Source organism: Budorcas taxicolor, chromosome 6 (genome assembly GCF_023091745.1).
Source record: "Budorcas taxicolor isolate Tak-1 chromosome 6, Takin1.1, whole genome shotgun sequence".
Taxonomy (NCBI): Eukaryota; Metazoa; Chordata; class Mammalia; order Artiodactyla; family Bovidae; genus Budorcas; species Budorcas taxicolor.
In genome coordinates, this window is record NC_068915.1 from 86,361,717 (window position 1) to 86,386,244 (window position 24,528).

Here is a 24,528-nt window from a genome sequence, read left to right on the forward strand (position 1 = left end):
ATCAAGTCCCTGATCTCTAGTGTTGGACTTAGACCTATAGAAGGAGCTACTGATGTGAATGACAGGTTGGTACCAATTGTGGATCAAAGAGAGCTAATACCAATGGAATCCTTACTACAGGGTTCAATAGTAAGGTAGGTATCATTATTACAAACTGAGGCTTGGTAATGTAAAATGACTTGAAGATAATGGACTGTTGGTTTTTTTTAACTTTTTATTTTGTATTGGAGTTACAGGTGATTAACAAGTTGCAGTAGTTGCAGGTTGACAGCAAAGGAACTCAGTCATACATATACATGTATCCATTCTCCCCCATACTCCTCTGGCATCCAGTCTGCCACATAACATTGAGCAGAGTTCTTTGTTCTATACAATAGGTCCTTGTTGATCATCTGTTTTGAATATAGCCTTATATACATGTCAGTCCCAAACTTTAACTATCCCTTACTCCCAGCCTTCCTCCTGACAACCATAAGTTCATTCTTTAAGTCTGTTTTGTAAATAAATTCATTTGTATCATTTCTTTTTAGATTCTGCATTTAAAAGGATGTCATATGCTATTTCTCCTCTGTCTGACTTTACTCAGTATGACAATCTCTAGGTCCACTCCTGTTACTGCAGATGGCTTTGTTCATTCTTTTTAGTGGCCAAGTAATATTCTATTGTATATATGCACCACATTTTCTTTATCCATTTCTCTGTTGATGGGCATTAGGTTGCTTGCATGTCTTGGCTGTTGTACATAGTGCCGCAGTGAAGTGAACATCCATGCATTTATCCTTTCGGACCATGTTTTTCTCCAAGAATGGGATTGCAGGGTCATATGATAGCTCTATTGTTAGTTTTTTAAGGAGCCTCCATACTCTTCTTCCTAGTGGCTGTACCAGTTTATGTTCCAAACAGTGTAGGAGGGTTCCCTTCTCTCCATACCCTCTCCAGCATTTATTATTTATGGATTTTATGATGATAGTTGTTTTCACTGGTGTAAGATAATATCTCATTGTAGTGTTGATTTGCATTTCTTTAATAATTAGCAGTGTTGAGCATCTTTCATGTGCCTCTTGGCCATTTGTATGTCCTTTATGGAGAAATGTTTGTTTAGGTCTTATGCCCATTTTTTGATTAGGTTGTTTGTTTGGATGATGTTAAGCCTCATTAGCTGCTTGCAGGTTTTGGAGACTAATCTGTTGTTGGTCACTTCATTTGCAAATATTTTCTCCCAATCTATGAGTTGTCTTTTTGTTGAATCCCACTTCTGCCATTTAATTAGCTAGGTGATCAGAGTAAGTCACTTAACTTTGAAGATATGGAGTTATTGACACAAATAAGTTGATATAATTTTGTTTCTAATTTTGAATATATTGACGTGTTTTTCACTGTCTAAATTATATACAGATATATATTCTTCTAACCCTTCCTAGTGGAGTTTCCCCAGTGGCTCCAATGGTAAAGAAGCTGCCTGCAATGCAGGAGACCTTGATTTGGTACTTGGATAGGGGAAGATACCCTGGAGAAGGGAATGGCTATCCAGTTCAGTTCTTGCCTGGGAAATCCTATGGACATAGGAGCCTGGAGGGCTACAAAGAGTTGCAAAGAGTCACAGAGTCAGACACCACTGAGTGACTAACACTTTTACTTTTCAGTCCTTCCTAGTACCCCTGTTTTGAATTCTCTGTAAAAACCTCCTCCCCATTTCCTTCAGCCTTAAGATTCTCCAACCCAATTTAGAAAATATCAATTTTGTTGATAGTTGGATTGAACAGTAAATAGTTAAAATTGAGGGTAATGATGGGTGTAACTGTGTTGATATGGTAACAAATGGTTTATGAGAATAAATGTAGATGTCACAATGGGGACCAGTCTGTTCTTTAGGGTCTTAAAGAGGAAGTACACAATGCTTTTGAAATTTACTATAAGTAGATCAAATGACTAATTATAAGGGATTTGTGGTCAGAGTTTTCCCTTAAGGCTCAGTTATTTACTTGTCAAGCCATTCTGTCTTCCTCTATAAGTTGATTGACCTTCAAATATGAGTAAAAGGACTGGGATAAACAAACCTGACTGCTGGGTATTTATTTTAAAAGAAAAGACCTCAGGGTAATGCTATGACTTTTAAATCACATTTATGTTCTAATCAGAAAGCTCTAAGTTGTCATATAGTTATGATGTCCTGTTGGGAGCTATACAAGAGAAACTAGCTGAATTCTTGTCCTCTAAGACCAAAAATGTATACAGCTACTCTCATACATTGTTAATGAGTTTTAAAAGAATCCAACTTATTTTGGGGGAAAAAATAGACCTTATGTAAACATTAAAAATGTATATGCCCTTTAGCAGGGCACTTTTACTTCTAAGAATTTATCTTTTATAATATGAGGAGGCTTACTGCAGCATTGTTTAAAGTGATAAATGACTGGAAACAACCTCAATGTTTATCAGTAGGTGACTGGTTGAAAATATTATCTACCTATATAAGGAAATATTATTCAGTCTTTAAAAATAAAGTAGATCTACTTTAAAGTACAACAATCTTCTGGACATATTAAAGTGGAAAACATTCTTTAGTACACTGTAGTACGCAGCAGGTGTATAAAACAAGCACAAGCATTTTTATGCTTGTATAGACAGACTCTGAAAGGGTAGGTGGGGGGGTACATACTTTCTGTTATTGAAAATGTTTTTTAATATTTGCATCAAATATCTTAACATGCCATGTGAGATACTGGGTTAGCTGAAAAGTTCGTTTGGGTTTTTTCGTAGACTTTATATATTTGGCCCCATTAGTGTCAGAGGTTGCACTCATTAGTGTAAGAGCTTGCACTCACTGATGAGGAATTTTGTGTACATGTTTTGGTACTTGTGCTTTTAAACTTGAGTACTCTTCAGTTGGTCTTTTGACATGGGAATAAGGAGCAGTACTGATCACCCCTTCGAGTAAAGTGCATCCTGGTTGAAGTTTCAGGTAGCAGTCGAAAAAGTTGAATATAATTTTAAAAAAGAACATTTAAAAAATCAGAATACTGAGATGATTAATTATTTTGCCTGAATAAAGCAGAAGGATCACAAAGAAGGGGGATTCAGTGGAGGACTTCAAAGCATTTTGGAAGTATGACTGTGCATGGATATGAGGAACTGAGAAGGCAGAGAACTCAGGGAACTGAAAGTATTTTGTAAACATCATCCCATCTCTAAATTATACCCTTCTGTAAAAAGTTATTTTCCAGAGGTTCAAAAAAGCAAAATAAATCGAAGCCCAGATGATAATTTATAGTTTCCTAAGTAACATAAGAGGAAAACAGCAAAATGAGGACTGGCACCTTGTTTTCTTGATTTCCTGTCTATCCCCACCATTATTCTGAGATCACTTGAACCTTGATATAGGAAAAGCACCAAAAAAAACCAAACCAAAACAATTTTTTTAAAATTCTATTTGTAACTTAATGTGTAAGAGCATTTGTTTCCAAAGTAAAAATTTCCCCATCCAGTCTTAGGAAATTAGAGTGGGAGTATGGGTTGAGTCCAGCTTTGGACATTGGACTACCGTTTCATGTTTCACTGTGAGTCATTCTGGTTCAGGAAAAGGAAGGATACTAACATTTGCACAGCATTTTACCGTTTTAAGAGCTTTTTTTCTCATTTTGCAGCTCTTGCATGATACAGGTAAGGGTAATGTTTTATTATTGTTGTTAGGCTTTCACTATTAAAGAAAAAATAGGCTCAAGGAAGTTGGGTAATTTGCCTTAAATAACATAGCTGATTAGTGACAGAACTGACCTTCATAAAACCAAACTCAGATTTTTTTTCTTTTTACCCAAGTGTAAGGTCTTTGAGGAGAATGTGTTTAGTTTTGTGGAAGACCAATTCTGAATGGGTCATCAATCAAGAAAACATTTGGAAGCCTAACACGTAAAGGGACAGTGGTTCAATAAATAGATATTTGTGGGGACCCTCCTGGGTGCAGGCACAGCTGATGTGCTTGTTGTTCTCGTGTTCTCTGCCAGCCCTTTTCAGAGCAGCTTTGTTACATCATCAGTTGCGGCACCGGTCTGATCAGTGGGCTAATTAAAGGGAGAGTGCTTAAATACATGGTCTAAATACATACACCAGATTGGCGTTAGGAGAGCTATTTTTGTACTTAATCATACAAAAATTAGTAAAAATGTCTTTTGTCAAAAGATTTATTGGTCAAGTTTATTTTTCACACTAAATTTTGATAACGGAGAAGGAGGAGGGGGAGGAGGAGGAAAATGAAATAAGCCTCAAGTTTGGTAGGCATGATAATGTTTTCTATGTTTTCATATTTCAGAGATGGTGGGAGAGAATTTGACTTTTAATACGTTATCTGATTAAACTAAAGAAGAGTTTCCATACTCTAATGTGGGTCCAGAGCCTTACTATGTCTAATATTTGACTTTGGAGTTTACTCTGAAATACACTGGGAAGCCACTGAATGTGGTTTTAAGCAGAGGAGTAACATGGCCTGATTAGTGTTTGTAAAGAGATTCTTGACTGTTGAGTGGAGACTGAAGTGACTTAGCACGTGCTCGTGTGCACACACACACACCCCCACACCTGGCAGGGAGACAGACAGAAAGACATACACACCACACCCCTGACACAGAGAGTGGTCAGTGTTAAGAGTAGAGCCTGGGCTGGGAAGATCCTCTGGAGGGGGGACATGGCAACCCATTCCAGTATTCTTCCCTGGAGAATGCCCATGGACAGAGGAGCCTGGTGGGCTATAGTGCCTCTTGTACAAAGGAAATTATTTATCTTAGAATGAGAAACTTAGAATCGGGATAAAAAAGAATACAATGACTAAAGATTATCACAGACTCCTTTTTATTTTTATATATTACAACCTATAATCCTGAATCAGTAATTTATTGTTGGATTTGTTAGCTGGATTAGTTATAGCTAAAAATTCATTTTTCTCCTTTATAGTTACAGTAGAGAATATAGAGAAGGTTTGTAGGAGTTTGGGGTATCAAACAGTAGTTACAGCAATGATATTTCCAAGATTTAACGTAGCCAGTACAATTTCAAACTATATATTGGTGGACTTTGGGGATCACTTCTATGTTATTTTATCCAGTAGTATAGTATGGTAGACTCTGTGGAAGGTCAAGCCTTAAACGCTTTTTTTTTTCCTTTGCTATTCATAGTGGGAGTCGCTCATCTAAAACGTTTAAACCAAAGAAGAACATTCCAGAGGGTTCTCACCAGTATGAGCTCTTAAAGCATGCAGAGGCCACTCTTGGCAGTGGCAACCTCCGGATGGCTGTCATGCTTCCTGAGGGGGAAGATCTAAATGAGTGGGTTGCAGTGAACAGTAAGTAGCCTTTCTGTTTCTCAGTGGACTCTCAATTAGGTTAGTAGACTCATTGTAGGTGAGTGTTGGGTGCTGTGTTTTCTAGCATTTAGTTAGCAACCTAATACCACAATATAATGGTACCTCAATCCACTTTAACCTTTATGATACTTTATTTCTGAATATGGAATTACATGAAATTGTCTTCTGTTATCATGTAATACAAAGCGTAGATTTACCATCTTCTTGAAAAAAATAATAATACAGCAGTTGATGTCTATAGGACACTAGGTGTCTGGCACTCTGCTATTCTTTCTACATGAATTATTTTTATTTATTTTATTGAAGTTTAATTGATTTATAATATTGTTTTCACATGTATAATATAGTGGTTCAGTATTTTTATAGATTATACTGCATCTAAAGTTATTGCAGTATAATGGCTATATTTCCCTGCGCTGTACAGTATACCCTTGTAGCTTACTTATTTGATACTTACTGGTTTGTACCTCTTAATCCCCTGTCTCTGTCTGGCCCTTCTTCCTTTTCCTCTCCCTACTGATAACCAATAGTGCTCTAAATCTGTGAGTCTGTTTCTGTTTTGTTATATTCATTCATTTTATTTTTTAGATACTACATTTAAGTGATATCATATAGAATTTGTTTTTCTGTGTTTGACTTAACTTCACTAAGCAAAATACCTTCCAGGTCCATCCATGTTGTTGTAAATGGTAAATTTCATTCTTTTTTATGGCTCAGTAATGTACCATTGTATGTGTGTATGTATGTGAGGGAGATATATATATATACGTATATATATAAATACACACACACCATTATCCATTTATTTGTTGATGAATGTTTTAGGTTGCTTCTGTATCTTGACTATTAACTTCCATATGCTGCTTTGACATTGGGGTGCATGTATCTTTTCAAATTATTGTTTTTATTTTCTTCTACATGGATTACTTTATTTCATCTTTACAACCTCATGATGTAGGTATTATTATTATCCGAGTATATTGATAAGAAATCTGAGACAGAAAATTGTAGTAATTAAGCTAGGTTATATAGCTAGTAGTGGTAGAGGCTGGGCTCAAATATAGTTATAAAATTTCAGAGACTGGTTTGACCACTATGCTACTCAAATTGCCTCTTTGAGTAGCATACTCAGTTATTTGTCTTAATTATTATTTTTTTTAATTCAATAGTGATCTTATGAAGTTAGTGAAATATATTTATGATATATTCTTAACCTCTAGAAAGAAAAAAATATAAGTAAAAGGTAAATATATTCCTGGGAGTTAAGCAGAGAAAGTGGGGAAATAAAAGTGGTACTTTTAGTATTCAAAGTTTATCAGCCTTGGTGAGAAAATTAATAAAGTTTTATAATTGGAGGAAATTTGTATGACTATAGTAGAAATAAATTTAAATTTAATTGAAAATATATACTAAATGTCTAGGCTTCGATTAAGGAAAAGCAGAACCATATTTTTATTATAATATTTGATGGTATTTTATTGTGGTTTGAAACATATCATGGGATTTATAAATTGAGCTGCCCCCAATGATAACTTTTAGGAACCTAAAGGATTTTACTGAGATGTCTTAAAACCTCACTGTGACAGCAGTTCCTTAAGAGCAGTATTTATTATACTACAGTTATCCTCCTGACCCCAGAGAGTTTATTTACTGAAGAGATAAAAGTAATTTGTTTGCTTTATTGTTGAAACTCATCTAACTTATTAGATAGTTCTGTGATACTTTAAGGACAATATTCAGAATAAATTTCCAACATACGTGCATATTTTTTTTTTTTTAATACTTTTTTGTGCTATTTTTTGTACCATTTGAGAGCTCATTTTCTAATTTGAAAAACCTGAGGAAGTAGGTAGCTAATGGGAACTTGTCGTGTAGCACCGGGAGCTCAGCTTGATGATCTGTGATGACCGTAGATGTTGGGACGGGGGAGTGGGAGGGATGTCCAAGAAGGAGGGGATATACGTATACATATAGCTAGAATCACTTCATTGTACAGCAGAAACTAACACAGCAGTGTAACACAGAACTTCTGTCCTACATGAGATTCTGACTTTTAAGTATAAAAGCAGATCATTGTTATCTGTCTGTATTCTGCCTCCATAACCAGAACTGTCTGTACTATTGAAATGTCTAGAACGTCAGGAACTTCTAAAATTTTACAGACATTTTGCAATTATAGCCAGAAGAAAATTACTTTGAACTGACATGTTAGAACGTCCCCATAGAACATGGAATTCTGGTTTTAAAATATAGCAATTGACTGAAATCTTGGATTACAGTTTTTTCTTATATGTATATATAGTAATCTTTCCAAATGACACTTGATAAAGTGACTAGGATTTGAGACTTAACAGATAATTTCCATTCACTGACAGTGATTAAGTAAACATTTCAGTACATAAAAGGCTGAAGGGAATTTGTTAATAAGATTGATATCTTAATGGCCTTTTGGCTTCAGTTTAAGGAGTTCATGATCTGAACCACAGTCAGCTCCCGGTCTTGTTTTTGTTGACTGTATAGAGCTTCTCCATCTTTGGCTGCAAATAATATAATCAGTCTGATTTCAGTGTTAACCATTTGGTGATATCCATGTGTAGAGTCTTCTCTTGTGTTGTTGGAAGAGGGTGTTTGCTATGACCGTGCATTTTCTTGGCAAAACTCTATTAGTCTTTGCCCTGCTTCATTCCGCATTCCAAGGCCAAATTTGCCTGTTACTCCAGGTGTTTCTTGACTTCCTACTTTTGCATTCCAGTCCCCTATAATGAAAAGGACATCTCTTTTGGGTGTTACTTCTAAAAGATCTTGTAGGTCTTCATAAAACCATTCAACTTCAGTTTCTTCAGTGTTACTGGTTGGGGCATAGACTTGGATAACTGTGATATTGAATGGTTTGCCTTGGAGACGAACAGAGATCATTCTGTCATTTTTGAGATTGCATCCAAGTACTGCATTTTGGACTCTTTTGTTGCCCATGATGGCTACTCCATTTCTTCTGAGGGATTCCTTATTGCCAAATTCAGACTTAAATTGAAGAAAGTAGGGAAAACCGCTAGACCATTCAGGTATGACCTAGATCAAATCCCTTATGATTATACAGTGGAAGTGAGAAATAGATTTAAGGGTCTAGATCTGATAGATAGAGTGCCTGATGAACTATGGAATGAGGTTCGTGACACTGTACAGGAGACAGGGATCAAGACCATCCCCATGGAAAAGAAATGTAAAAAAGCAAAGTGGCTATCTGGGGAGGCCTTACAAATAGCTGTAAAAAGAAGAGAGGTGAAAAGCAAAGGAGAAAAGGAAAGATATAAGCATCTGAATGCAGAGTTCCAAAGAATAGCAGGAAGAGATAAGAAAGCCTTCTTCAGCGATCAACGCAAAGAAATAGAGGAAAACAACAGAATGGGAAAGACTAGAGATCTCTTCAAGAAAATTAGAGATACCAAGGGAACATTTCATGCAAAGATGGGCTCGATAAAGGACAGAAATGGTCTGGACTTAACAGAAGCAGAAGATATTAAGAAGAGGTGGCAAGAATACACAGAAGAACTGTACAAAAAAGATTTTCACGACCCAGATAATCATGATGATGTGATCACTAATCTAGAGCCAGACGTCTTGGAATGTGAAGTCAAGTGGGCCTTAGAAAGCATCACTATGAACAAAGCTAGTGGAGGTGATGGAATTCCAGTGGAGCTGTTTCAAATCCTGAAATATGATGCTGTGAAAGTGCTGCACGCAATAGGCCAACAAATTTGGAAAACTCAGCAGTGGCCACAGGACTGGAAAAGGTCAGGTTTCATTCCAGTTCCAAAGAAAGGCAATGCCAAAGAATGCTCAAACTACCGCACAGTTGCACTCATCTCACATGCTAGTAGTGTAATGCTCAAAATTCTCCAAGCCAGGCTTCAGCAATACGTGAACCGTGAACTCCCTGATGTTCAAGCTGGTTTTAGAAAAGGCAGAGGAACCAGAGATCAAATTGCCAACATCCGCTGGATCATGGAAAAAGCAAGAGAGTTCCAGAAAAACGTCTATTTCTGCTTTATTGACTATGCCAAAGCCTTTGACTGTGTGGATCACAATCAACTATGGAAAATTCTGAAAGAGATGGAAATACCAGACCACCTGACCTGCCTCTTGAGAAATCTGTATGCACGTCAGGAAGCAACAGTTAGAACTGGACATGGAACAACAGACTGGTTTCAAATAGGAAAAGGAGTACGTCAAGGCTGTATATTGTCACCCTGTTTATTTAACTTCTGTGCAGAGTACATCATGAGAAATGCTGGACTGGAAGAAACACAAGCTGGAATCAAGATTGCTGGGAGAAATATCAATAACCTCAGATATGCAGATGACACCACCCTTATGGCAGAAAGTGAAGAGGAGCTAAAAAGCCTCTTGATGAAAGTGAAAGAGGAGAGTGAAGAAGTTGGCTTAAAGCTCAACATTCAGAAAACGAAGATCATGGCATCTGGTCCCATCACTTCATGGGAAATAGATGGGGAAATAGTGGAAATGGTGTCAGACTTTATTTTTGGGGGCTCCAAAATCACTGCAGATGGTGACTGCAGCCATGAAATTAAAAGATGCTTACTCCTTGAAAGAAAAGTTATGACCAATCTAGACAGCATATTCAAAAGCAGAGACATTACTTTGCCGACTAAGGTCCGTCTAGTCAAGGCTATGATTTTTCCTGTGGTCATGTATGGATGTGAGAGTTGGACTGTGAAGAAGGCTGATCATGGAAGAATTGATGCTTTTGAACTGTGTTGTTGGAGAAGACTCTTGAGAATCCCTTGGACTGCAAGGAGATCCAACCAGTCCATTCTGAAGGAGATCAACCCTGGGATTTCTTTGGAAGGAATGATGCTAAAGCTGAAGCTCCAGTCCTTTGGCCACCTCATGCGAAGAGTTGACTCATTGGAAAAGACTCTGATGCTGGGAGAGATTGGGGGCAGGAGGAGAAGGGGATGACCGAGGATGAGATGGCTGGATGGCATCCCTGACTCGATGGACGTGAGTCTGAGTGAACTCCGGGAGATGGTGATGGACAGGGAGGCCTGGCGTGCTGCGATTCATGGGGTTACAAAGAGTCAGACACAACTGAGCGACTGAACTGAATTGAACTGGCTTCAGTTTTACTTGCCAGATGAAGATAAATGTCAAAGATGGGACATTTTGCAAATTCAATAACTAATCTCATAGCCAGAAACCAGAGGCTGTTTTTGAACGTTCTGCTGCTAGAAAGAGTGTTAGCTTAAAGAAGATAGAAATTTCAGAGTTTTGGAAAAGCAGATGGTTAGCTTATAATTAATATTTGTTGCATAGAATTTTGAGGCCATGTCTTTGTGGAAGAAAACTAACAATGACTAAATGTCTCCTTTATGATAGACAAGTATTTTCTTTTCTTTTTTTTTTTTAGCACTCTGAGATAAACCAAATTTTCGAGGTAGGAAGCAGAGATCCAGGGAGATTAAGTAACAACTGTTAAGTATAGAGTTGGGATTCAAAGGCACAGGTTACCGTTTGTTCACATGGAGGACAACTTAATTAAAAATGGGCCAAAGAACTAAATAGACATTTTCCCAAAGAAAACATACAGATGGCTAATAAGCACATGAAAAGATGCTCAGCATCACTAATTATCCGAGAAATACAAATAAAATAAGTACTTGGGTGCAATCTCATAAACGATAGAATGATCTCTGTTTGTTTCCAAGGCAAACCATTCAATATCACAGTAATCCAAGTCTATGACCCAACCAAGAATGCTGAAGAAACTGAAGTTGAACAGTTCTGTGAAGACCTACATGACCTTCTAGAACTAACACCCAAAAAAGATATCCTTTTCATTATAGGGTATTGGAATAGAAAAGTAGGAAATCAAGAGATATATGGAGTAACAGGCAAGTTTGGCCTTGGAATACAAAATGAAGCAGGGCAAAGGCTAACAGAGTTTTGCCAAGAGAACGCACTGGTCATAGCAAACACCCTCTTCCAACAACACAAGAGACTACTCTACCCATGGACGTCACCAGATGGCCAGTACCAGAATCAGATTGATTATATTCTTTGCAGCCAAAGATGGAGAAGCTCTACAGTCAGCAAAAGCAAGACTGGGAGCTGACTGTGGCTCAGATCATGAACTCCTTATTGCCAAATTCAGACTTAAATTGAAGAAAGTAGGGAAAACCACTAGACCATTCAGGTATGACCTAAATCAAATTCCTTATGATTATACAGTGGAAGTGAGAAATAGATTCAAGGGTGTAGATCTGATAGAGTGCCTGAAGAACTATGGATGGAGGTTCCTGATATTGTATAGGAGGTGGTGATCAAAACCCTCCCGAAGAAAAAGAAATGCACAAAGGCAAAATGGTTGTCTGAGGAGCCTTACAAATAACTGAGAAAAGAAGAGGAGCGAAAGGCAAAGGAGAGAAAGAAAAAATATATCCATCTGAATGTAGAGTTCCAAAGACTCCTAAGGAGAGATGAGAAAGCCTTCCTAAGTGATCGATGCAAATAAATAGAGGAAAACAATAGAATAGGAAAGACTAGAGATCTCTTCAAAAAATTAGAGATACCAAGGGAACATTTCATGCAAAGATGGGCACAGTAAAGGACAGAATCGGTTTAGATCTAACAGAAACATATTAAGAAGAGGTGGCAAGAATACACAGAAGAACTATGCAAAAAAGATCTTGATGACCCGGATAACCACGATGGTGTGATCACTCACCTAGAGCCAGACATCCTGGAGTGTGAAGTCAAATGGGCCTTAGGAAGCACCACAGTGAACAAAGCTAGTGGAAGTGATGGAATTCCAGCTGAACTATTTCAAATCCTAAGAGATAATGCTGTTAAAGTGCTACACTCAATATGCCAGCAAATTTGGAAAAGTCAGCAGTGCCCACAGGACTAGAAAAGGTCAGTTTTCAATGCAATCTCAGTCTCTTCGATCATAGAAGAAGCTAGAGAATTCCAGAAAAACATCTGCTTCCCTGACTGTGCTAAAACCTTTGACTCTGTGGATCACAGCAAACTGTGGAAAATTCTTTAAAAAAAAAAAAAAAATTCTTAAAGAGATGGAAATACTGGACCACCTTACCTGCCTTCTGAGAAATCTGTATATATGTCAAGAAGCAACAGTTTGAGTTAGACATGGAACAATGGACTGGTTCCAAATTGGGAAAGGAGTACATCAAGGCTGTGTATTTTCACCCTGCTTATTTAACTTATATGCAGAGTACATCATGTGAAATGCCGGACTGGATAAAGCACAAGCTAGAATCAAGATTGCCAAGAGAAATATCAATAACCTCAGATACGCAGATGATACCACCCTTATGGCAGAAAGCAAAGAGGAACTAAAGACCCTCTTGATGAAAGTGAAAGAGGAGAGTGGACAAGCTGGCTTAGAACTCAACATTCAGAAAACTAGGATCATGGCATGCGGTCCCATCACTTCATGGAAAATAGATGGGGAAACAATGGAAACACTGAGAGATTTTATTGGGCTCCAATATCACTGCAGATGGTGACTGCAGCTACGAAATTAAGACACTTGCTCCTTGAAAGAAAAGCTATGACCAAGTTAGATAGTATATTAAGAAGCGGAGACATTACTTTGCGACAGAGGTCCATCTAGTCAAAGCTATGGTTTTTCCAGTAGTTGTGCATGGATGTGAGAGTTGGACCATCAGGAAAGCTGAGCACTGAAGAACTGATGCTTTTGAACTGTGGTGTTGGAGAAGACTCTTGAGAGTCCTTTGGACTGCAAGGAGATCAAACCAGTCTATCCTAAAGGAAATAAGTCCTGAATATTCATTGGAAGGACTGATGCTGAAGCTAAAGCTCCAATACTTTGACCACCTGAAAGAAAGAACTGACTTATAAGAAAAGACCCTGATGCTTTAAACGATTGAAGGCAGGAGGAGATGGGGACAACAGAGGATGAGATGGTTGGATGGCATCACCGACTCAGTGGGCATGAGTTTGAGCAAGCTCCAGGAGTTGGTGATGGACAGAGAAGGCTGGCATGCTGCAGTCCACGGGGTCACAAAGGGTCAGACACAACTGAGTGACTGAACTATACTGAACTAAGTGAAAAGTCGTATTTTATTCTTTTCCATAGAGGTAGCCAAGAGACTCAGAAACTCTCACTCTTAGTGATCTATGGAACTTCTTTATATATACTGAATACAGGATTTTTATTGATTATATGTGTTGCAAATAATTTTTCCCACTGTGTGCTTGCCTTGTTTAAAATTTATTATTTTTAATTGAAGGGTAATTATAATATTGTGTTGCTTTCTGCCATACATCAATATGGTGTGCTTGCCTTTTTATTCTCTTAAGGCAGTCACTTAACCAGAAGCTCCTAAATTCAGTGAGTTAAGTATTGTTTCTTGTATACTTATTATCTGTTCTTTGTTGAGGAAAGAATATGGTTAGAGCTCATACTTTGCTGAAATAAAAGATTCTCTTTAAGTAAAATTAAAATTTAACTCTTTACCTATAAATGATATTTGCTTTGTAGCTGTAGATTTCTTCAATCAGATCAACATGCTTTATGGAACAATCACAGATTTTTGTACAGAAGAAAGTTGTCCGGTGATGTCAGCTGGCCCAAAGTAAGATATGATTTATGATCAGTTCTCAATTTTACTGTATCATACAGTTCTTAGATAAGAAAATTTCTGACCTTACAATTTCTATATTTACCATCTCCTTCAGTGATTCACCAATGACTAGTATTTTGAGTCAAGAGTTCCTTAACCTAAGCTTTATGGTCCTCCCTATTGTATTGTCCTCCATCCTGCCTTTTTTCTGTTTGCTTCTGCTTCTCTATCCAAACTAGATTATTAAAAATGCTTCCATTACATTTTAAAAAATAAAAGTAATTGTTGATATACAATGTTATGTTAGTTTCAGGTGTAATGCATAATGATTTGACGTTTCCATACACTATGAAATGATCGTCATGTTAAGTCTAGTAGTCATCTGTTCTCATACAAAGTTATTACAGTGTCATTGACCATACTCCTTATGAACTGACTTATAACTGGAGGTTTGTATCTTTAAATAAATATACATATATACACATACCACATATTCTTTATTTATTCATCTGTTGATAGACACTTAAGTTACTTTAATATTTTAGATATTGAAAATAATGTTGCAATGAAAAATAGTTTGCATATATCTTTTCAAATTAGTGTTTGTGTTTTCTTTGCGTAAATACCCAGAAATGAAATTGCCGGCTCTTATGGCAGTTCTGTTTTTAATATTCTGAAGATATTCTGAAGCACCTCTATACATTTTTCCATAGTGGCTGCACCCATTCACAGTTCCATCAACAGTGCATAAAAATTTCCTTTTTGTTACATGCTTGCCGATACTTATTATTTGTTGTCTTTTTGATAATAGCCATTTTAACAGATGTGAAACAGTATCTCATTATGGTTTCAGTTTGCATTTCCCTCATGATTGATGAAATTGAGCATCTTTTAATGTGTCTATTGGCCATCTGTATGTCTTTGTAAAAATGTCTATTCAGGTCCTCTGTCCGTCTTTTAATTGGGTTGTTTACTTTTTTTTGATGTTGAGTTATATGAGTTCTTTGGTAGAATTCACCTGTGAAGCTATTTGGTCTTTCACTTTTGTTTATTGGGAGGTTTTTTGTTTGTTTGTGTTTTAAAATTACTGATTCAGTTTCACTACTGGTAATCCATCTGTTCATATTTCCTATTTTTTCAGATTCAGTTTTGGGAGATTTTATGTTTTTCTAGGAGTTTATCACTTTCCTCTAAGTTATCCATTTGATTGGCTGTAATTTTTTGTAGTAATCTCTTAATGATCATTGTTTTTAACTTCTTTCATTTCTGATTTTATTTCTTTGGGTTTATCAATTTTGTTTATTTTTTCAGAGAGCCAGCTCTCAGTTTCATTGATCTTTTCTATTTTTTTCTTAGTTTCTATCTCATTTAATTATGCTCTGTTCCTCATGATTTCTTTCTTTCCACTAACTTTGGGTTTTATTTGTTCTATTTTCCCAGGTAATTAAAGCTTAGATTGTTTATTTGAGATTTTTTAAATTTCCTGAGGTAGGCTTGTATTACTATAAAATTCCCTCTTAGAACTGCTTTTGCTGCTTTCCATATATTTTGGATCACTGTGTGTGTGTTTTCATTTGTCTCTAGGTATTTTTTTATTTCCTCTTTGATTTCTTCAGTGGCCCATTGGTTTTTGGGTACTGTGTTGTTTAGACTCCACCTGTTAATACTTTTTGCAGTTTTTTTCTTGGAGTGGTTTCTCTGTTATTATTTATTATTGTTGTTAACCAAGAAATGAATATTTGGGAATTTACAGTTTAAAAGTTCATACCATGATGACAGAAATAAATTTCAGACAACTATCTGTCAAAGGTGAAATTTAGAAAAATCATTGGGGACAAAATAGAGTTAGAAGATGAAGTCATCTTAAGTATAGTGAAAGTGAAAGTTGCTTAGTTGTGTCTGACTCTTTGTGACCCCATGGATTATACAGTCCATGGAATTCTCCAGGCCAAAACCCTTCTCCAGAGGATCTTCCCAACCCAGGGGTCTAACCCAGGTCTCCCGCATTGCAGGTAGATTCTTTACCAGCTGAGCCACAAGGGAAGCCCAAGAATACTGGAGTGGATAGCCTATCCTTTCTCCAGCTGATTTTCCCGACCCAGGAATTAAACCAGGGTCTCCTGCATTGCAGGCTGATTCTTACCAACTGAGCTTTCAGGGACTCCCCATCTTAAGCATAAACTTTTCAAAAGAAAAAGATTCAGGGGATCATAGTTATAAACTCTAGAAGTATAAGCAATATACAGTTTTGTTTTTCAGAAAGCTTTAGGGCATTGAAAATTAGTTTTTTTTAAATAAAGCTTCAGGATATTGAAAATGATTTTTGGTGTACTGTGTCTACTTTTGACTTTTGCATTTAAAAATGAATATAGGGGACTTCCCTGGTGGTCCAGTGGCTAAGATTCCAAGCTCCCAACGTAGGGGGTGCAGGTTCTGTTCCTGGTCAAAGCACTAGATCCCACATGCCACAACTAAATCCTATATACTGCAACTAAGACTCAGTGCAGCCAAATAAATAAATAAAATACAAATTTTAAAAAATGAATATGGAACACCTGGGAATCATTAACAGAATGAAAAACATGATTATAAGAGAAATGCAAAAACATTAAGGATTCATAACATAAGGGAGGTGAAGGTGAAGGTGAAGTCACTCAGTTGTGTCTGACTCTTTGCGACCCCGTGGGCTGTAGCCTACCAGGCTCCTCTGTCCAGGGGATTCTCCAGGCAAGAATACTGGAGTGGGTTGCCATTTCCTTCTCCAGGGGATCTTCCTGACCCAGGGATCGAACCCAGGTCTCCCGCATTGGAGGCAGACGCTTTAACCTCTGAGCCACCAGGGAAGCCAACATAAGGGAGAAAACGTAGGTAAATTCCTGTGTTTTTAAGCAAAGACTAAGCTGTTGCTGTTGTTTAGTCACTCAGTCTTGTCTCTTTATGTCCCCACGGACTGTAACTCGCCAGGTTTCTCTGTCCGTGGAATTTCCCAGGCAAGAATACTGGAGTGGGTTGCCACTTCCTTCTCCAGGAAGACTAAGTAATGATGGTTTAAAGTCCGACAATTCATATTCTCGATCTCCAGAGAGAATCAAACAAGAAGAAGCTTAAGTCACACTTGAGACTTTGTTTTATATTAGGAAGAATCTCTTGACTGTGAAAGTGATTAAATAGTGAAAAAGGATGCCAGGAAGTGTTGGGAAATTGCCTATTGGAGACCTTCAAAGTAAACTTAACATTTCATCCCTGTTTCCCAGGGTTGGCAATAAGACATGGTGTCACAATATTTATTTGAGTGTATCCTATTTAACATGTACTGTTCAAGTGTGAGTAGCTATGATTAAATAGAAAGCATCCTTATTTTTCCTGCCTCAAGATGGTTTTCATTGTTTCAAATACCCTGTAGTATTTTTCCATTATATTTTCTTTCAGCTCCTTTTCTAGCCTTACTCACCTGTTGTTCTCTCAGTCCAAACTCTGGGGCAAGGTTAGAAAGACACAACTGATTCAAAGGGAGAGGCAGAGGTAACCTTTCAGAAACTAAACTAAATGCTAGTTCAGTTTAGACATTTTCGTACTTTGGAGTTTCAGCTGCGTGCTTATTATCTTAAAAATCAGGTTGCAGCTGTGCGTGTATGTTTTTGTAGTCAACTGCATGAGCATTCTGTTGCACTGGTTTTACATACTTGTTCACAGGTTTGTCTTCTCTACCAGTCTTTTCTCTGTGAGAATAGAGAAAACGTCTTTCATTTCAGTGTCCCTTGTTCAAGAGCAGCATTCCTTGACTCATCATTTCTGATATTGTAGGCGTACATTAAAAGTTTATTGTACCAAAAGATAGTGTCTGGTTAATACCCAAATACTATAGGCATCTTTATTTGGAGTTCCAGTCTTCCTCAAAGGCTTGTTTAGCTCCTCAACCAAGTATACTCAAATATTGAATCATTCTCTTTTTCATTCATTTTACTTTGGCACTTCTGTTTGATTCTCTATCCTTAACCCAAATTTTAATGCCCCAAGTTAAAGAGAATTGTACTGTGTAAGGAAAAATGTTTTTTGAGGAAGAAGACAATTATAAAGATTAAAGATGCTCATCATAGAAGTGGGAAATAAACTTAGGGTTTCTACTATGGCAATTTATACTGTATGTGATTCTAAAATATAAAAGTTATATATGAAGGAAAGTTCACAAAAAATGAGTTTGGTGGAATCTTAGTTTGTATCCTGATAAATGCAAAATAATCTAATAGCAATTTTAAAATGCCAAACACAAAAAAATATTTATTTGGAGGAAGAGATTAAAATATGTCCTGAATATATTCAAAATAAACATATGTGTAATACAAAAAATACAGACATTATGTGTAGATTATATTGATATTCTGTGTGCTTTTTATCTTTCCAATACAGATATGAGTATCATTGGGCAGATGGAACAAACATAAAGAAGCCTATTAAGTGCTCTGCACCAAAGTATATTGATTACCTGATGACTTGGGTTCAGGACCAGTTGGATGATGAGACATTATTTCCATCAAAAATTGGTATAATTGTTTTGGTTAACTGGGATCCATCATGATTTATCTACCTTCATACTTTTCTAGGACTTACAGTAGAATTGCCTGTATATTCAAGGAACCATGCTGGATTAATTGCCACTTCAAAATAGTTCTAATATTTCTAATCTTATATGCTTGAAAAGTGTCTTTTTCATACCAAGTTTATCATGCATTAATTAGGTAAACCTCCCTATAATTTTAAACAATAAGAAGATCAGTATATCTTAGATTGTAACAAATCTGGCCTGTGTTAAGGGAGAAAAAGAGACTGGATGTTGGGTAGACAGCTGGTAATCATCTGCTGTTGTCTTATTCATTTCATATTCAGAAAGGGAGTTTGTATGACATAAGGGGCTTCTTTCGTGGCTCAGCTGATAAAGAATCTGCCTGCAATGTGGGAGACCTGAGTTCAGTCCCTGAGTTGAGAAGATCCCCTGGAGAAGGGACCAGCTGCCCACTCCAGGATTCTGGCCTGTAGAATTCCATGGACTGTATAGTCCATGGGGTCGCAAAGAGTCAGACATGGCTGAGCGACTTTCACTTTCTTTCACTTTTATATGACATAAACCCAGTATTACATTATATTTTTGTCAGAGCATTTGTATTCATGACCCATAGCATGAACCTTGGGCTGTGAAATCAAACTAGGTGAGAAGAAAACAAGATTTGATGGGTTGGCCTGTTAGCACCTAAGTGACTTCTGCTTTTTTTTATATTCACTGGCCTTTTAAAGGGCTAAACTTTCAAGCAGAAATTATTTACATTTAGACAGTTCATATGACTTTACTACGTCAAACTGCTTACAGCTGTGTTTTCTGAAAAAAATAAGAAATTGCTTTTTCAACTTCTCGACTGTATTTTATGCCTTTTTACTTTTGGGGGGAGAAGGATGTGGTAGAGGAGACAGCAACGTAAATAGTTGCTGTTATGACACATTCATTGAATGCTTTAACTACTTCAAAGCCTTTGTAATGAAAGGTCTGTTTTTCAAAACTGCATTCCTTATATATGTAGTATGGTATGGGATAAGTGCCCTTATCTTTTATCTTCCATATTTTTAAACTTTTTATTTTAACCCAATTTCAGACTTCTGTTAATAGAAAATTTGTAAGAATCATGCAAAGAACCCTTACATATCCTTCTTCCAGATTCTTTAGTTGCCAACATTTTAACTTGTTTGCCTTCCCTCTCCCTCCTTCCCTCCCTGCTTTGCTCCTTCCCTCACTCCTTCCCTATTTTTTCTTCCCTCCTGACCCCACATTCTTTCCTTTTCCTGAAGATTTGAGAGTAAGTTGCATATATGATGACCTTTATCTCCATGTGCTTCAATGTGTATTTTTTTTAGACAATCACAGAGTAACTTTCAAAATCAGGAAATTAATACCAGTACAATATTATTGTCTAATTTACAGATCTTATTCCAATTTTTTAGTCTTTTTTCGGTCTTTCATGACATTGACATTTTTGAGGAGTGTAACATACTATTTTGTATAGTGTCCCTTCATTTGGGAGACACTTATATCCCCCCAAATGTCTTATGTTGTCTTGTGACCTATAACTTTTTTCTTTTACTTTTAATTTTATATTGAAGTATAGCCGTGTAACAATGTTGTGATAGTTTCTGGTAGGCTGCAAAGGGACTCAGCCATACATATACATGTATCCTTTCTCCCCCAAACTCCCCTCCCATCCAGGCTGCCAGATAACATTGAGCAGAGTTCCCTACTGTGCCATACAGTAGACCTTGTTGTGACTTATAATATTTTTAAGTGGGCAGTAGGCAATGTGATTACATTGAAGCCAGTAGTACCATAAAAGTATTTGGCTTGTGTTTTGCCAGTCTGGATCATTTGGCCAGTTTAACAAGGGATGTGGATTTTTTTATTTTTCTAGTTTTATGTTTGTTTGATGCTATAAAAGTGTTCTAATTCAGAAAGCCAAGCTCTCTAATTGAGCAGAAACCACAGCTAATTTCAAGATAAATGTAGTCCTGGTGTGGTAATGCGATAACTTCCATAGGAAAAAAATACAAAAATATATTGGTATCTAAATGTGGTAATACATTATTTCTGTTCAACATAAGAAATCTGAGGGACTAAGTGTGCATTTTAGCACCATTACCATCTCAGACATTTATTTGTGGTATTTTTGGTAAACTGGTGTTATATTACAGGCCTAAGGGGCCATACTGAAGACAGATTCTTATTCCATAGAAGCATTGAAGTTTGTTTTCATTCATGATATATTGAGAACATTTGAAAAGTGCAATGGGTATATTAAGTAGTAATAAAAATATTTCTTATTTTCAGCTTTGTTTTGGTAAGTTATGTTGTCACTTGCTGACAAACTCATACTGCTGTGTTCTCTTCTTATTAATAGAGAGAGTTGTTTATCTCTTTACTAGGTGTCCCATTTCCGAAGAATTTCATGTCTGTGGCAAAAACTATACTCAAACGCCTCTTTAGGGTTTATGCTCACATTTATCATCAGCATTTCGACCCTGTGATCCAGCTTCAAGAGGAAGCACATCTCAATACATCTTTCAAGCACTTTATTTTTTTTGTCCAGGTAAGTTGGATTAGGGGTTTCCTTGATAGCTCAATAATTTGGTAAAGAATTTGGTAAATTCTCAAATTCTCAGAATTTGGTAAAGAGTCTGCCTGTGATGCGGGAGACCTGGGTTCTACCCATGGGTTGGGAAGATCTCCTGGAGAAGGGAAAGGCTACCCACTCCAGTATTCTGGCCTGGAGAAATCCATGGACTGTTCAGTCCATCAGGTCGCAAAGAGTCAGACATGACTGAGCCACTTTCACTTTCAAGTTGGATTAGGAGATACTTTTTTCTCAGTAAAAGCAGCCATCTATAGAGTTATGAGGTGAATACTACATCCATACTGTCAGAATAAAAGTTGCTCTATTTCTTTAGTCTTTATCCTCTTGAATACTTGCCGTGATGATAAAGACTTGCCTTCAGTTTCTGAATTCCATCGCAAGTCTGCAGTGAAGCTGAGCGATCTAACTTCAGCTCACTGTCCGTAATGGAGCAGCTGAATAGGGAACTTGGCTAGTAGACATGGAGTTGAACTTGTCTCTGAGCACTCCTGCTACTCCTTTTTCCTGTCTTCTCTAGATCTTTTTTCGAAGATCTGGCATAGAAATGAACTTTAAATAGCATATCTTTTCCCTCCTTTTAAAACCATATTCTGAGTAAGTTCTGAATTTGATAACTGTCCATTGTTCCAAAGGGGGAAAAAATGTTCCAAAAAGTGTTGATATTCCAGAAGTCCATTAATCTTTGATCTGACTCCTTAGGTTGACCTCCTCTTCCTTCACTGTTTAGTTCTCAGACAACTGGCCTAGACATGTAGACTAAAAGAAATGAGGCTATTCTTGCCCTGCTATAGTAATTAGAGAACCAACAGGTAGGAGTGAAAAAGGTAGAAATGCATAAACTGAGCAGATTTTTCAGTGGAGGTTGGAGAAGGAAATGGTAGGTAGGAGATGTCCATGACCTATAGCTCTGTTGTTTTTTTAAATCTGTTTTTGTATATAAACTTATAAATGCCTTTCTCACACTCATCTCCACAAAGAAAAATTTGTTTATTTTCCTTTTATTCACACTCCTCACACTGAGGACACACATTTTGTATCTTAATTTCACCTATATAAACAAAAAAAATTTAGGAGACAGTAACTTGCCAAAACCATTGCTCTGAGCAATTATTTTACTGTGTGTCCTATCTATAGACACCAATAGAAACAAAGAAAATGTTATACTGTCTGCCTCCGTGCCTTAGTTTAGGCAGAACATGATTACTTGAGGTTTCAGTAGTTTGGGAGAGGATTTCTCTCACCAGAAAGTTTAGTTTTACCTTACTGTATAATGTTAAAGTACCCTGTATCTCCCATTGCCTAGCAAATAGTAAGAAATTGGTATGTGGTATTTACCACATCTGAGCCTCATTACATCTGAGGACACTGATGGTTTTAAAGGTGGGTCCGTTGGTTATACAGTATCACCTCTTTGGGTGAGAGTGGCCCCTGACCTGGGCCTCACAATTTAGAAGTTTTACCCTGGCCCTTCTCCACCTTACTCCTCTCCACAGAGTGAGAAATCCACAGGGCCAAGAACATACCTGCATAGGTCCTTTGTGGTATGTGCTTGGGTACCTGAGATTCAGAATTCCCTGCCCACATGGTCCCAAGTGTATTTCCAGGATCTGCGTGGATCTTTTCTGTTGGTCCGTTGTTTTAAGGAAAGGTCATGTCTCTTAGGTGTATATCTCTAAACCTGAATACCCATATTACAGCTGTTCATGAATGTGTGTGGACATTGCCTTTATAAGCCAGTCAGGGTGTCCACATTCCTGCACGTGAGACCCTTTGAAGTTCAGGATGGAGCTGGGGTTTGGTAGATCAGGGAGTTTTGCTGAGGGCCAAGGACTGGCTCTCCTCATGTGTAGACTCTTGAGGAGTCTTTTTAAAATTCTAAATTTGAATTTGCCTTCCTAGCTACTATGAAGGTGTATTTGTCAAGGCAGGAGAATCAAACATATATAAAAATATATTAGCTTAATATAAAATATAATAACTTAGTCATGTGATATAATATCCATTTGTGTTCTTGGTTCACACCCCACAAATCTTAGTGGTAGACTTGCTATTAAATGCCCCTTAATGTTTCTTCTCAGTACTTACTGTAGTGGTTGGCTTATGGTGAGTGCTAATAAATGAGTGAAATTGAAAGCTCAGAATGCCCCATTGTGGCAGAAGATCAGAAATATTGACAACCTTTATGTTTTAACCTTATAATTTGTAAGCTATTTTTATAGGGGAAAGCCATTCAGAATTAAATTTCAGAATGACAGTGATAGAACTTCTAAAGAAGCACAAATTAAATCCAGGCTTTCTTATTTGTTCTTAATAGAATTTTATTGCTTATCATCTGTGGACTCCACATTATTCATGTCATTCTCATACTGTATCCTACGTAGCTTGCAGATATGTTAGTTAATAACATAAACTAAATCTTTTATTCTTCATATAATGCTGAAATTTGCCTGAGAATTTTTTTGGTCCCTGCTTCATTGGCTATAGCTAAATGGTGTCCCAATTATTCATCCTAACAGAGCAGCAAGTCTCATTTATTGTTTACTTTGTGCCAGGGATTACATGAAGTGGTTCACACACAGTATCACATTTAGTCCCCGCAGCAATCTTATGAGATGTGTGTGTGTGTGTGTGTGTGTGTGTGTGTCCAACTGTTTGCAACTCCACCAACTGTAGCTGGCCAGGCTTCTGTGTGTGTGTGTCTGTGTCTGTGTGTTAGTCGCTCAGTCGTGTCCAACTCTTTGCAATTCCACAAACTGTAGCCGGCCAGGCTTCCCTGTCCATGAAATTCTCCAGGCAAGAATACTGGAGTGCATTGCCATTCTCTTCTCCAGAATCTTAAGAGATAATTTATCCTAATATTAGTAGAAATGTAAAATACCAGAAGTGGTTAAGTGATTTGCCTAAGATGCAAGAGGTAGAGAATAGGAAAAAAGACTTGCATTTACTTTAAAAGCGAATTCCCAACAAATGTTAATGGAAATCTATTTTGGAATGAGATGTAAATAATATGTTCTTGCTCTTTCTTCTGCCTTTGTCGGCACATAGGAATTCAACCTAATTGATAGAAGAGAACTTGCACCACTCCAGGAACTGATTGAAAAACTCACCTCAAAGGACAGATAAAAGGATGGGGACCTATGCAAATTATTCCTCAAATGAAGCTGTGTGGCATGTATTTGAATTTTGTTGTATTTTATTTTTATCTTGGTTGTTTTTATCTTACGCTTGGAGGGTTTATTTGGGTTCCTTTTTCTTTAATCTGAATAAATGTAACCGTATACTATTGCTAGAGGAAGCCAAGAACCACTGTCTATACATTTGATAGGGGTAAATTTTGTCTTAGTGGCATACGGTATTTTTTTTAAACTTGGAGAATTTT

General features: G+C 37.1%; 1 protein-coding gene across 1 annotated transcript; it reads left to right on the top strand.

The window, feature by feature from the left end:
- Window positions 1-102: 102 nt before the first annotated feature.
- MOB1B (MOB kinase activator 1B) lies at window positions 103-24,272 on the top strand. Its single transcript, XM_052642088.1, has 6 exons — window positions 103-134; window positions 5,166-5,332; window positions 13,899-13,992; window positions 18,388-18,521; window positions 20,941-21,104; window positions 24,195-24,272. The coding sequence occupies exons 1-6, from the start codon at window positions 103-105 to the stop codon at window positions 24,270-24,272; spliced, it is 669 nt and encodes a 222-aa protein (XP_052498048.1).
- The last annotated feature ends 256 nt before the right edge of the window (window positions 24,273-24,528 follow it).

Excerpts from the sequence above, each read along its gene's own strand:
- MOB1B (XM_052642088.1), top strand. The coding sequence starts at position 103 with ATGGAATCCTTACTACAGGGTTCAATAGTAAG. Across the intron at positions 13,993-18,387 it reads GTGATGTCAGCTGGCCCAAA|ATATGAGTATCATTGGGCAG; the intron begins GTAAGATATGAT and ends TTTCCAATACAG. Across the intron at positions 21,105-24,194 it reads ACTTTATTTTTTTTGTCCAG|GAATTCAACCTAATTGATAG; the intron begins GTAAGTTGGATT and ends GTCGGCACATAG.